This window comes from Vigna radiata, chromosome 5, assembly GCF_000741045.1.
Source record: "Vigna radiata var. radiata cultivar VC1973A chromosome 5, Vradiata_ver6, whole genome shotgun sequence".
In the NCBI taxonomy this organism is placed as follows: Eukaryota; Viridiplantae; Streptophyta; class Magnoliopsida; order Fabales; family Fabaceae; genus Vigna; species Vigna radiata.
In genome coordinates, this window is record NC_028355.1 from 208392 (window position 1) to 222016 (window position 13625).

Sequence of the window (13625 nt, forward strand, 5' to 3'; positions counted from 1 at the left end):
TGCACGCTGCGGCGTGCGTCACTCCAGTGCACGCTGCGGCGTGCGTCACTCCAGTGCACGCTGCGGCGTGCGTCACTCCAGTGCACGCTGCGGCGCGCGTCACTCCCGTGCACGCTGCGGCGCGCGTCACTCCAGTTCACTCCCGTGCACGCTGCGGCGCGCGTCACTCCCGTGCACGCTGCGGCGCGCGTCACTCCCGTGCACGCTGCGGCGCGCATCTCCTTCATACGCGTGCAGCGTGCGTCACTCTCTTGGCCAAAAACTAACCCAGAAAAACACTGCTTGGAAGATTAACTCTATCTTAATCTCTCTTTCTTCTTTCTCTTGCTCTCTCTTTCTTCTTTCTCTTACTCTCTCTTTCTTCTTTCCTTTCTATTCTCTTTTTCGGACACTCAAACTCTTTCCGCTCTATCTTTTTCTCACATTTTTTCTTTTTTTCTCTCACTCACTCCCCCTCCAACTGAAGCATTCCCAACCAAACCATCGGCTCTGTGTTAGGAAAATCTCATTATACACACTCATAACATGACCCACACAAATAATTTTACTCTTCAATCCATTGTGGGTTTGACCCACACAAATAATATTACTCTTCCATGGTGGAGTATTTTCATTAAACTTTGGCAACCTATGTGCAAATTGGGCCTTGGGCCAATTACAAATAATAAAAACTGACAATAAAATATCAACTAACTTAAAAATAAAATCTCTTTATTCTATCATAAAATAATATTCTACCTAATAAACACAAAATCATAACTACCCATTCTTATTTTCTCTCTATCAAATCAAACCAAATATTACTATACCCAAATCTAATAAAATAATAAATCTCTATAATTTAAGTTTATCCCAACACAAACCTGAAATCGACACAAAACCAATTATATACTCATGGAGGAGCTTCTTTTTCTTCTCTCCGAATCAAGATGTGAAGAGTTTCCTTAATCCATCCATGTCTTACAATATTAAAGTAATGAATGTTTAAATAAATAAAAAATATTGGGTTTTGGTTTGGTTTGATAAGTTGGGTAGAAGGAAACCAAATTTAATTTGATTAAAGAAATGGCAAAGGAAAGAGAGATATTGTAAAATTATTCCGTGTTTGATTTGATACGCACTTTAGCACAACTTTCATGCTTCCAACAATATCGGCTGCCAACATTTCTTTTGTGCAACGTTCATATATTTGTTGCAATTTTTTTTCGTGGTCAAAAGCCACTCCCGTAAGGTTCGGGATTTACTCGAAATGAAAAGAGTTTCTTGGAAACCACAAGGCACGGGTTTTTCCCGTTAGCTTTGGGTCTTGGGTCAATTTTTTTTAGTTTTTCACTCTATGAATAGAGTGGCTTTGCTCATCCCAAACACACACACTCTTTTCTTTCTCTCATTCTCTTATTATTTTTTTGGTTTCTCTTCTTTTGTTTATTTCTTAAAAATATTCCAGGTTTATTTTTATTCTCTTCTTAAGAGATCCTTGTTGACTTATGACTGACAACAACAACTCAATCTCGAAGAATCAAAATATCTTTTCCGAAACTCAGATGATCTTTGAGAAACCTTTTCCGGATGTATCAAAAATCGCAGTCTTCTCTGGTCAGAATTTCCGGCACTCACAAGAATGTGTGTCAACCTGTTAGACATGTGCGGAGTCGCCTTTGCTCTTTCATCTTCAAAACCAGACTCCAGTCTACTTCCAAATCCAAAAGAAGTTGAAGATTGGGTTCATGCAAACAAAGTATGCCACCATACTTTACTTAGTGCACTTTCTAATGATTTGTTCGATGTGTACTGTTCCTATAAGAAGGCAAAAGATATTTGAGATTCGTTGATTCTCAAATACACTGTTGAAGATATAGTCAGACAAAGGTTTATAATTAGAAATTAATATCGTTGGGAAATGGTTGAAGACAAGGACATAAAGTCGCAAATCAATAAGTACCACAAGCTGCTCGAAGATGTCAAAGCGGAGATATTACTAGAACATGATGTGAATATTATTGAGTGACGGTGATATTACAAAGAGAGTAGATAAGAAATTAGCATATAAGAGAGTGGGTTCAGAACGTGTAGGTTTGGGCAATTGGTGTTGATAGGAGTTATGATGTTTACTATTAACTATAACATGAGCTGCTCTGCATACAAACAACCATGAAAAAACAAAAAACAAAGGGAAGCGGTAGCTGTTGACAGAACTGAGAGATTGACACTGATGATCGGAGCCATTCAGACCAGTGCAAGGTGAATTTCCCTGAAGAAGCTTCCGTGAAACAGTTCTAAATTAAATCCACTGGGAAATCGGAAGATTGTTCAACCCAATGTTCACAAGTTCAATGCTGGGAACAATCAGAACGACCTTGGTTGGCCTCTCTTTCTCTGTTTGTTGCTTTTTGCATTGTACTATTCTTGTAAAAATTTGCTCTCTGCCCTCATTTCACTTATGTGCTTTGAGCTGTCCAAACAATTTGTTTGGAGTTTTTAGTTTTCCTTTATTCTGAAACAATGGGAAGCTTTGTAACTGATCTATTGAGTGGCTCACATCACATCAGTTCTATTACCGTGATTGTTAGTGTTTTAGACAGTTTGTTGGCTTTCTCTACGAAGTGCCGCTTGCGTTGCATGCCTATGGTTTAATCAAATGAATTGTATTCTTCCTTGCCATTTTGAACAATATGTTCTGCGGACTTGATTGTCGGTTCTTACTACTATGTAACTGGTTACCTTGCCTTGCGTTATTTCTAAGGTTTATGTTATGCTAAGTGCTAAATAAGTCATTTATCAATCCTTAGAGTTCTCTCATAGTCTTCTGCATTATTCGGTTGTCGATGGAAGTCTCACTTCTTTCCATGGCCTAATCTTATCCGTGTATATAGCTCTTACCCTTCAACTTTTTTATAAGGAGAATTTTCAATTTTTCCTTTCTACCTCCCTGTTCTTTTTTTTAATTTATTGATTCTATTTATTTTTATTTTAAAAACTAAAAAATTACTTATGATTTTAAATTTAAAATAATTTTTGTATGTATTTTAATTTACATATTTGTTTAATTATGTGGTCTATTAATTAAAATAATGATGTTAAGTTAATGTAGTTTGGAAGAATAAAACAATAAAATTGTAATCGAAAATAAATAACAATGTTGAAAATTCATATAAAAAACAAATTTAAATAAAGTGGAAATTAATTTTAAAGAATAACACTTAAGAAAAAGTAATCAAGTATTTATTTGTGAGAACTTATCTTATAGGTTGATATTCTAGTTTGTCTTTTGACATAATCAAAATCATTGTTATTATCTTCTTATGTGTCTTCATCATCTTCAATTCTATGATTAAACCTATATGATGATATTGTAGTACAACAATCCGTAAATGACATTGACTTGTATGTCAATGGAGGTGTCATTGAAGAAGTCACAAATACATTTGACGTACAAAAAATATTTGAATGAGATATAAAGTCATTATAAGTGTATCAAATTTGTTGGTATGAAGATTGTGCAGGAGTGTTATGATAAGGATCAACACATTTGAACATTTGAGATGATTGAAAACTAGATTGACCAACATATCGTTGTAAGGGTTGATAAATATTGACGAAGATCCAACCTATTAGTAAAAATAGTGTGATTGACGTTGTTGTGTCTTTTACCGTGCATCATACTATTAGAAAAATTAATGTTAATTGAGTGCGAAAGAAAAAATGTAATTAAATATATTTGAGTTTGAACTTACTTCATCACATAACAATTGTTCATGTGATACATATTGGATAATATGTTAAACATACCATTGCATGTATGGTGTAGTATTAAGCTAATAAATCATGTTAAGATATATTGTTGGATAGGTCCGTTCTACTTATAAATCGTGTTATATCTACCGAAATGTAGAACACCACTAAATTTCAAAGATTTCTAAATAGAGAAATACAACCACACAATTTATGAAAAATGAATTATTTGATCAAAACATTNATTTCAAAGATTTCTAAATAGAGAAATACAACCACACAATTTATGAAAAATGAATTATTTGATCAAAACATTCTTTTGGTAGTGACTTCCAAAGAAGAAGGTTGGATAACAAATAGATATTAGCTATTCAGCATTTCAATAATTAAAAATAAAGTAGGTACATTAACAAAAATCTAGACAACAATTAATAAAAGAAATTAAATGATAAGATTACTAGTTGTCCAGACATTTCTAGTTCCACGTGAAAATGGACAAGGGACACAAACTTAAGTGCAATAAGATGAGTGAAAGAACAAACACGAAAATCCTAACTAAACCTCCCATGAGCATACAAGAGAGTATTTGAACATAGCAGATATTGAAGATCTTACAAGCTTTCAACGCTTAATCCAACAAGCTATCAAAATATACCTGTTATCTTTTTTATTACAACAAAAAAATCAAATGGAATTATCCTAATTTTGAACAAAACATCAATCCATGTTTAATTCGAATCTAAATTCAAATTGGATTTCGAATTTTTAATTTCTATTTTTTTTTCTTAAAGTATTAATTTTAGCAGTCGACTCGCTTTTTTCAAATTGTTTTTCTTTAGTAAGAAAAGGTAACGAAGATAAAATACGAGCTTGTACACTGTGGCGTGCGTCGCTCCCTTGTGCGCTGCGCTGCGGGGCGTCGCTCCCTTGTGCGCTGCGCTGCTCCCTTGTGCGCGTGCGGCGTGCGTCACTCTCTTGGCCAAAAACTGACAAACCATCGGCTCTGATACCACTGTTGGGAAAATCTCACTATACACATGACCCACACAAATAATTAATCCATTGTGGTTTTGACCCACACAAATAATATTATTCTTCAATCCATGATGGGGTATTTTCATTAAACTTTGGCAATCTTTAAATAGGTACAAATTGGGCCTTGGGCCAATTATAAATAATAAAAATTGACAATAAAATATCAACTAACTTAAAAATAAAATCTCTTTATTCTATCATAAAATAATATTCTACCTAATAAACACAAAATCATAACTACTCATTCTTATTTTTTCTCTATCAAATCAAACCAAATATTACTATATCCAAACCTAATAAAATAATAAATCTCTAAAATTTAAGTTTATCCCAACACAAACCTGAAAGTGACACAAAACCAACTATATACTCATGGAGGAGCTTCTCTTTCTTCTTCACTCTCTTGATTTTCTTTTCTTTCCTCTGGAACCGTACAAACCCAAGTTAAATAGAAGAAAATAAAGTGGACAAGAAGGAAATACTTACGTTTAGATTTTGTATTGGAAATTAGGTCTAGGTTTTGTATAATAAATGTTAATAGGCAACATATAGTTTGGTTTAAGCCAACACATGTTTCAATGCATGCCAAGCCTAACAGCATTCATTTTAACCCGTGCAAGTTTCTTATAGGCTTTCTTGAGCTTAGAGTAGAAGGTTGGACGGTTATTATGGTTGAAAGAGTGATCTGAGATTGTAGGGGCTTGTAATACTCTGATTTCCGCTCCAGACAAGCTGGGAAATAATAGTAAAAACTTGGCTCAATTCATTTATTTTGAGAGTTTGCACTGTAATTAGATTTTTTCAACTCCTTGAAACTGGGGTTGCAAAATTTATTCTCCAATTATTATTATATTTGGGCTGGCACAAAGTTTTCCACTGTGTATGGTGCATGTTTGCTAGCTAGCTGATAAGTTCAATGTTGCCTTTGGCAGTGGCCTTTTTTAATACACCAACTACAACATATCTATTCCAAATGGATCAAATGAAACAACTGCTACCATCAAGATGTCACAATCATGAACAAGGTAATTTATCTGAACATGGTTGGATTATAACTGAAATAGAATTTCAAGATTGTAAGGGCCTGCTATGCTTGAGTTGCCGCTCCACATGAACTGGGAAATAATTTGATGAGCCCTTTCAGAGGGATGAACCGAGTCAAAGAACACATACTGGCTAGGATTCGCACACAAGTTGTAATCTTTCACTGCTCCTTTCCCTCCACAGCTGAAATATCCATTGTAAGGCCCGCTGCCACAGCATGCCACATCGCCTTCTTTTAAACCTTTACAACAACCATAATCACAATCAAATCAGATTAACTTTTCTCTTTATCACTATAAATTTGTTCAAACTATACTTACCATATTTTGAAGGGTTGCTTATAAGGTCTAATGATAAATCAAAGAAATCCACGTATGAATATTTAAATTCTGTTAGTTGTTTCTTTAACTTGTCAAGCTCCACTGAAAGAATCTTATTATGCAGTTGGGCTACTGCTGAAGCTTCTTCCACGCAACCTTTAGTTTCATTCATAAGAGCCTTAACGAATGGAACACAACCCATAGCTGGCTGATTGAGAACCCCAAATTTCCTCCCTCCTGCCTTGTGTATCCCCTGATCATGTTCTTCATGTTAGATAAATATTCATTACAGCTAGTTCTACTTTTATACTTCATCAACGCACCTTTATCACTGTTGAAAGATTACCAACTACCATATTTACATATTTCTCTGGAGTAATGGCACTAGATTTTTGTGTGAGGTAGATTGCATAATCATTGCTTCCAATGTTAATCAAGTAGACAGCTTTGGCCAGCAGGGTTGTGGTTTCTGCATCTCCCACTTCCTGCCTCAACACCTTGCTGACTCTATTGAAGTAACTTAGTTGAGTTTTAAGATCTATCACCTGCAAATTAAACATCAAACTGCTTGCAGTTGGATACAAAATGAGCAAGTCAAAAGAGCTAACAATAACATGCCGTGCAATGCAACAGACCAGTCCTTGATGGGTTTCAACCAAAGCCCCTGCTCCTGCAGATGCAAAATTGACTCCATCAACGTATCGTTGATTACCAGGGAACAGATAGGGTTGGATTAGAGGCAACTTAGCATACTCAGCTGCAACAATAATAAGCATGAATGTGTAGAAACATTAAGGAAGCTGGCAAAAGAAAAACAGAACAATCTTATGTACCTATGAAATCTGGAATGATGCGACCATCAGAAAATCTGCCTGTTGGATAGTTGAAGAAGGTTTCTCCGTATGGAAAGAAATTTGCGTAGTTATCAGCAGTGGTAGTGATGTAATTATTGTTTCCAGCATCAAATATTGAATCTCCAAATACAAATAACGCAGCTTCTTTTGGCAGGCATGTGTCACCAAAGCTGAGTGTTATTCCATTGCTAACCAAGAAAACTAGGAAGCACAAACTGGATTTTGAAGTTGCCATCAGCGTTTAACTTCAATTTTCTCATCTTCTCAATAGAACGAAACTTGAGTTTATAAAGGCCATTGTCATATCATCCAGAATAAAAATAATAAAAATTAGCTCCTAGGAGAAATGATATTAATAAAGAAAAATACATGATAAAAAAATACAATCTAAATAGAAATATAAAATTTCAAAGCAACTGAAAGCTTAATTAACCCATCTCATGAACATATCGTAAAACAGTACTGGTTTATAAATCTTAAATTAACAATTATCTAATGAATGAGAAACCAATGAATTTTTTTAATCAAAACAAAAAAAATAATAATAAAGGCGAAAAGGAATTTTTTAAATCGTGTATTTTATTATGACTAAATTATTTATTTTACAAAATAAAATATTTTTAAAATTTTAAAATTTTCATTACGTCAAATAAAATAATATTTCAAGAATGAATTAATAAATTAATTAAATAAAATTTGGTACTTTCAAACTAATTATGACTTATTATTTAAACTTGAATTTATGGTCGAGTTTCTGAATACTCAATTAAAATTATGTGATAACTTGGTATTGTTAATTTTTAATTAATAATATTAAAATTTGAAATTATATACTTTTTAATTAATGCTTAAATTTCTTAATTAATCTTATACGTAATACATCATTTATAAACCATCTTCTAAATAATTTTGACATATTACAATTACTTTTTTAAGATGTACACTTTTAATGATTTATTGTTATTAAACTAAATTAAGGTTGATTAAATTATTTCTGCATATTACTTTTATTTTATAATTATATATTTTTTCGTTGAGTGAGACAATTAGTCTTGAATAAATTTAAATATTATTTTTAAAAATAATTTTAAAACTGAAATAAATGAAAATAATGGAATAAGTCATTACCCTCGAACCATATCCAAGAAGAAATACAACTTCTAAGAAAATGGTATTGAATCAAATAACCGAAATGTCCATTTCTTTCAAACCAACAAAACAGGATATAAGGTAGTTTTCGTAGACTCTAAGTTGTTCAAAACCTTAAATGGTCTTCATTATTTTTTAAAACAAATTATTAATAAATAATTATTATTATTGTTATTATTATTAGATGATAATTTTTGTTACGCTGGTTACTATTTTTGTTGGCGAGATTAGGTTGTCTTACATTGTAGTAATAGAACAATTGAAAATTGGATAAAGAATCAATTAAGAAAATGGTATATTAATGCTAAGAAATACTAAGTACCTATGAGTAGTATAATATTCAATTATTGATTTGTTTTAAAAATAAAAATAATATTATCATAAAGTTATAAATTACATAGAAAAGTATGTTATTTTTCAAATACATCCTTTATTTCTAAAATACTATTGACAATACTTATATTTATTATTATGATTGCTGAAAGTAGTTTATAAAATTAATATTACTCAAATATTATTTCATAGTGTTAAAAAGATAACTTTTTATTTTGTCATTATATTCTCTAAATTTCATCTACAATTTATTCAGAACATACGACATTATGTTGCTGCTTTTGACATAGTAGACGATTGTTTAAAGAACACCATATTTCTACATCATACATCATATACAACAATCGTAACATCAACATTCCCGACATTTTGGACTTCTACGCAATGGAATTGAAAAACTTTGGTTCGGTAAACTTCTCCATCTCTTACATACCAAACTAATAAAATATTTATAATTTTCTGCATCTTGCTCATCATAGTACTCTTTTTCATCCTTCAAATTTTCTCACAAGAGGATAACCATGGAAAAACAACCCAGTTCAAAAATATCAGAAGCCAAGACTGTTGTTTCACAGATCATATTATAATCGCCCTGCAACATCAATCGAGATTCCCTGAAGCTAAAACTATGGACTTTGACAGGGTAAAAGAAAGCCTAAATAGCTATATATAGTCCCATAATTTAAAAGCAAGAGATTAATAAACTTCACTCGTGCTGAGCGAGTTAATTGTTTTCAACTCTATCCTCAACAGAGATCACAATCATTCCAGAGAGCAAGAAAAATGGAAATAATATCATATTTTTGTCAAGCACAAGCAGGGATGTGTACTTGGGAGGAATAAATGCAACAAAAACACAAACAAAATTAATGAACTCCGAAGGAAAATGAAAAATGATGTGCAGCTTATTTAAATACACAGGGAGGAGGCCAACAAAAGGCTGCTCAGAAAACTCCGCCAGCCATGGAAGGAATGTCATCAAAGCTCCAAAGGTTCATCAGGTTTCCACCATCCTGGGTTGTATCACAAGATAGCAAGGATTCCAATGAAGTATCGTCCCAGCTCCCTTCAAGATAAGGCATCTGAAAAAACTTCAACTCAGATTCAATATCCACAAGCTCCTCAGAGAGTGTCTTGGAAGAATCATCTTGCATAGATACCACATCCTGAGAGTTAGTCTGATGGGTGGCATCCTGTGCAAAATGAGAATCGCAAACCAAAGGAGCAGAAAGCATGGATGAGATCTCAGGAGTTTTGGGAGCCTTTTCACTCCACCCAATATCTGCACAATCAAATGAGTTACTCCCCTGATCTGAACTGAAGTGAAGGGTCACATTATCAGTCGAAGGCAGGGATCTGAGCCCATTTCCACTGCCGGGGAAGGAACCCATGTCAGCAAACTGATTAACTAGGGGTTTCTGTTCCACCAGATCCATAGGCCAACGAAGGTCGTTCTGATTGTTCCCAGCATTGAGCTTGTGAACATTGGGTTGAACAATCTTCCGATTTCCCAGTGTATTTAACTTGGAACGTTTCACGGAAGCTTCTTCAGGGAAATTCACCTTGGCTTTATTGCCACGAATCCTCCGTGCTTCAGCATCATAAGCTCTTGCTGCTTCTTCAGCAGTGTTGAAGGTTCCAAGCCAGACACGAACGCCCTTTCTTGGGTCCCTGATTTCAGCTGCCCATTTCCCCCAAGGACGTTGACGAATTCCCCTATATTGATTCTTCCTCTTTCTCTTTGCAGACTTTTCAGCTCCACCATTGAATGCCACAGATTTCACTGCCCGCTCTTTAATAAACACATTTCACGGCGAGGAAAACAGACACTCAGAACCATTAAACAAAGAAAAGAACAATAATGATATCATACATGGATCATATAAGAAAAGTTCCAGTTCTCCCAAAAACCCTTCGAGGACTTTAGAAGTCTCACCAATAAAGTAAAAATCATTTTTAGTTTAGTTTTTTAATCAAGGCGAAGGTTACCACCCACTATACTGAGAAAGAACAGTTGCAGTGGTGTGCGACCGAGAGACAGAACAGCTAGTAGCTTGTGATAACAACAAAACAACATGACGAAATGAAACATCAATCAATTTCAACAAAATCCACAAAGGGATCCTTGAGTTAAAATCAGTAGAAAGTGAACTCTTGTACGAAAAATAGATAAACATACACTCCTAAAGAAGAAGCATTTCTCCCAGAAAACAAATCATTCCAGAAATCAACCCGGGATCCATAACGAGTCAAAGAGTTTATAGCAGATCTAGAAAATAAAATTCCCTGTTATCAACTCCATAAACGAAAATCACATATTAGATTCACTTAAAATTGAGGGTCCAGAAAATAATATCACATGATGCCCAACAAAATTGATTTCCATTCCAGTGCATGATAAAAAAAAATTGGTCCGAAAAAATAATCAAAAAAGCAGACATTGATAATTTTGCATACGAAAGAAATGGGGAAAAAAGAGAATTGTGAAGAAGAGAGAGAAGTTACGAGAAGAGGCAGAGAAAGCAAAGGGTTTGACTTGGTGGTCGGAGTCGACGTCGGTTTCGATGTCGGAATCGTCCTTGAAATCCCTAAAATCAGCCTCGAAGTCATCGTCCGAGTGGATGACCTCAGATGTCCGTTTCTTCAAATCCGACCACAGGTAACCGGCGGTGATCCGGCGAGACCTGGCAGTGACCGCCGCCGGAATGAAGTCAGAGATAATAGCTCCTCCACACATGGGTCAGATGAAAAACAAGAAAGCTATGAATGAATATCCAAAGACTCGGTTTTGGTTGAATGCTGCGAATCAAGGTTTTTGCTTTTTCTATTCTCTGCGTTTTCTATGTTTACCCACTCTTCATTTGTTTTCCTTTTATACTCAGCCTTTTTACACAAGAACGACTCTTTTGACAATACGTTTAACTAGTACAATAAAATTTACTTACAGTAATTTATTCAATTAAAATAAAAGTTTAAATTTTTTTTTTTTTTCTGTATTAGGTTTTTTAATTAATTTTTTCATAATATCCATATGATTTTCTTTCACTTATTGAGTACAGTGTAGACATCCAGGACACCTTTTAATATGAACAACGTTGTTATGGTTAACTTTCAGATGAATTATAACAGCCGAATAACATAAACTGTAACTTGGATTATGATTTGAAAGAAACATGAATAAAGAAATTAGGATTGGATGTTTTGTATAATCCGTTAAATTAATAGGCGGGTAACTTCTTCTAGTTAGCCCATTAAACCAATTGGTAATAAAAATTAAAATTAACTAGTTTATTATTTATTTGAAAATCTAAATATTCAACAATATTATAATATAAATCACTAACATTAAGTTCTAATTACTAATTATAATAAAATAAGTTAACATTTAAAATAATTATTATTTTAATTTATTTAATTAAAAATATTAAGTAATTAATTCAAAATATAGAAAATATTTCGTATATAATATCACATAAAATAAAACAAAATCTGAAAACGTCAAATAAAATAATTTAGAAAAACAAAAATAAAAAAAATCAATCCCGTTTTGACGAAATTATTGGTTATTGTGCCAAAATACACCCATTTTATGACCTCTAATAATAGAAAAATATTAAAAAGACTTGAATGAAAGTAGTTAAAATCGATTAATATAAAAAATACAATTATAGTCCTTTTGCTTTTTATCTATATTTTCTTACTTTTATAATCTCTTATAAATTTTTTTAATTATTTTAATCTCTCTCCAAGATTCTTTTAAAGCTTTAAAATTCATTAATCATTTCTTTTAAAATGTTTTTATACAATAGTTAAGGAATAGGGTTAATTTGAGTATTTTTGGTCCATCAAAACATAAATTTGTTATCTTCATACGGCTAAATAATTTTGATTAAGCCAATAATCAAGGTTTAAATCAATTTGAATCATAAATAGACTAGTTATATAATCAAAAGTCTATTAAAAAAAAGATAAATTGGACTTATGGTAAGGTGGTAGGTGCATATTAATTTGCATTTGAATTCAAACAAACATTAATTGCATGTTATGGTCAGTAACTCATGTTTACGAGGAAGACTTGAAATTAAGAAGTTGGATGATCACTTTATTTGTAGTGACTAGTAAACCTACATAATGAAGCATTTTGACTCTTATTTAGGGTATAGGTGTCAAATCCAGTGTCAAGCATAAAATTCAAAAGACCTTATTAGTCATTAGTCACCCAGCTATTCGGGTGGAGCTGAGTAGGTACCATATTAAATTCGTGCAACTCCTCCATCTCAAACTCGTTGAAAGATATCTTGACGAGCACATTGGTGAACAAGTAGGTGTACATGAAAAAGAAGTCAAATTTAAAACATTTTCTGCCGTGACAGATCCACTTGTTTCCCTTGTAGATTCGTAACTCAAGCACAAGGTCCTTTATGTTGTTTCCAAGCACATTGCGTGTTCGACCCAATCGCACAATTTTGCACCCCAACGAAAGCTAGTCGCATATTCACAAACCTCGTGGGACACCGGTCATAACCTGGGACGAGTGGAAGATTCACTTCCTCCCCCTCATCAAAGAAATCAACTTCAATCTTTGTGACAATATCATTTGAGGTAAAGCCTTCCTTCTCGTCTCTAGAGTGTATAATTGTGGTCGCACTGTCTAAATTTCACTTGGTTAATCTCTGGTTGTCTAAACCATTGACGACGAGGAATCATCCACATACCCCTGATCATTCCGACCAAAAGACTCCTCAAACAAAGAAAGACAAATAATTAACATTATTATTACCTTAAGCATAAAGCGAACAATAAAGGCAGGAGAAAAAGTGAAAATGACGAGCCAACTTTATCTATATTTATAGAAATGGATATCCTAATTAACAATACGGTTTGACGATCCAAATGACTTGATGCTTCACATCCCTTACAACTAGCAAGCACGAATGGTAGGGATTTTGAGTGGGTTAAAGCAAAGAATAGTGCATAACAAACCAAACATCTTTACATAACCTTAAGCAATTATCAAGTTTGAGAAACTTGTGTACATTATGGACTGTCAGGTTAAGGAATGAAGCTAGTCCAAACAATCAATTGACTTAATCCAAACTTATTATTTTAGTTAAAAAAACTAAACTATTTAAGACTGCAAGTAATCTTTATTAGAATA

General features: G+C 33.4%; 2 protein-coding genes across 2 annotated transcripts; both read right to left on the minus strand.

The window, feature by feature from the left end:
- Window positions 1–5647: 5647 nt before the first annotated feature.
- Window positions 5648–7230, minus strand: LOC106760181 (GDSL esterase/lipase 5-like). Its single transcript, XM_014643642.2, has 5 exons — window positions 6965–7230; window positions 6767–6888; window positions 6455–6676; window positions 6132–6384; window positions 5648–6052 (listed from the first exon to the last, which is right to left on the minus strand). The coding sequence occupies exons 1-5, from the start codon at window positions 7218–7220 to the stop codon at window positions 5817–5819; spliced, it is 1089 nt and encodes a 362-aa protein (XP_014499128.1). The 5' UTR covers window positions 7221–7230; the 3' UTR covers window positions 5648–5816.
- Window positions 7231–9135: 1905 nt separating this feature from the next.
- On the minus strand, window positions 9136–11331 carry LOC106760174 (ethylene-responsive transcription factor RAP2-12). Its single transcript, XM_014643629.2, has 2 exons — window positions 10973–11331; window positions 9136–10259 (listed from the first exon to the last, which is right to left on the minus strand). The coding sequence occupies exons 1-2, from the start codon at window positions 11202–11204 to the stop codon at window positions 9412–9414; spliced, it is 1080 nt and encodes a 359-aa protein (XP_014499115.1). The 5' UTR covers window positions 11205–11331; the 3' UTR covers window positions 9136–9411.
- Window positions 11332–13625: the final 2294 nt, after the last annotated feature.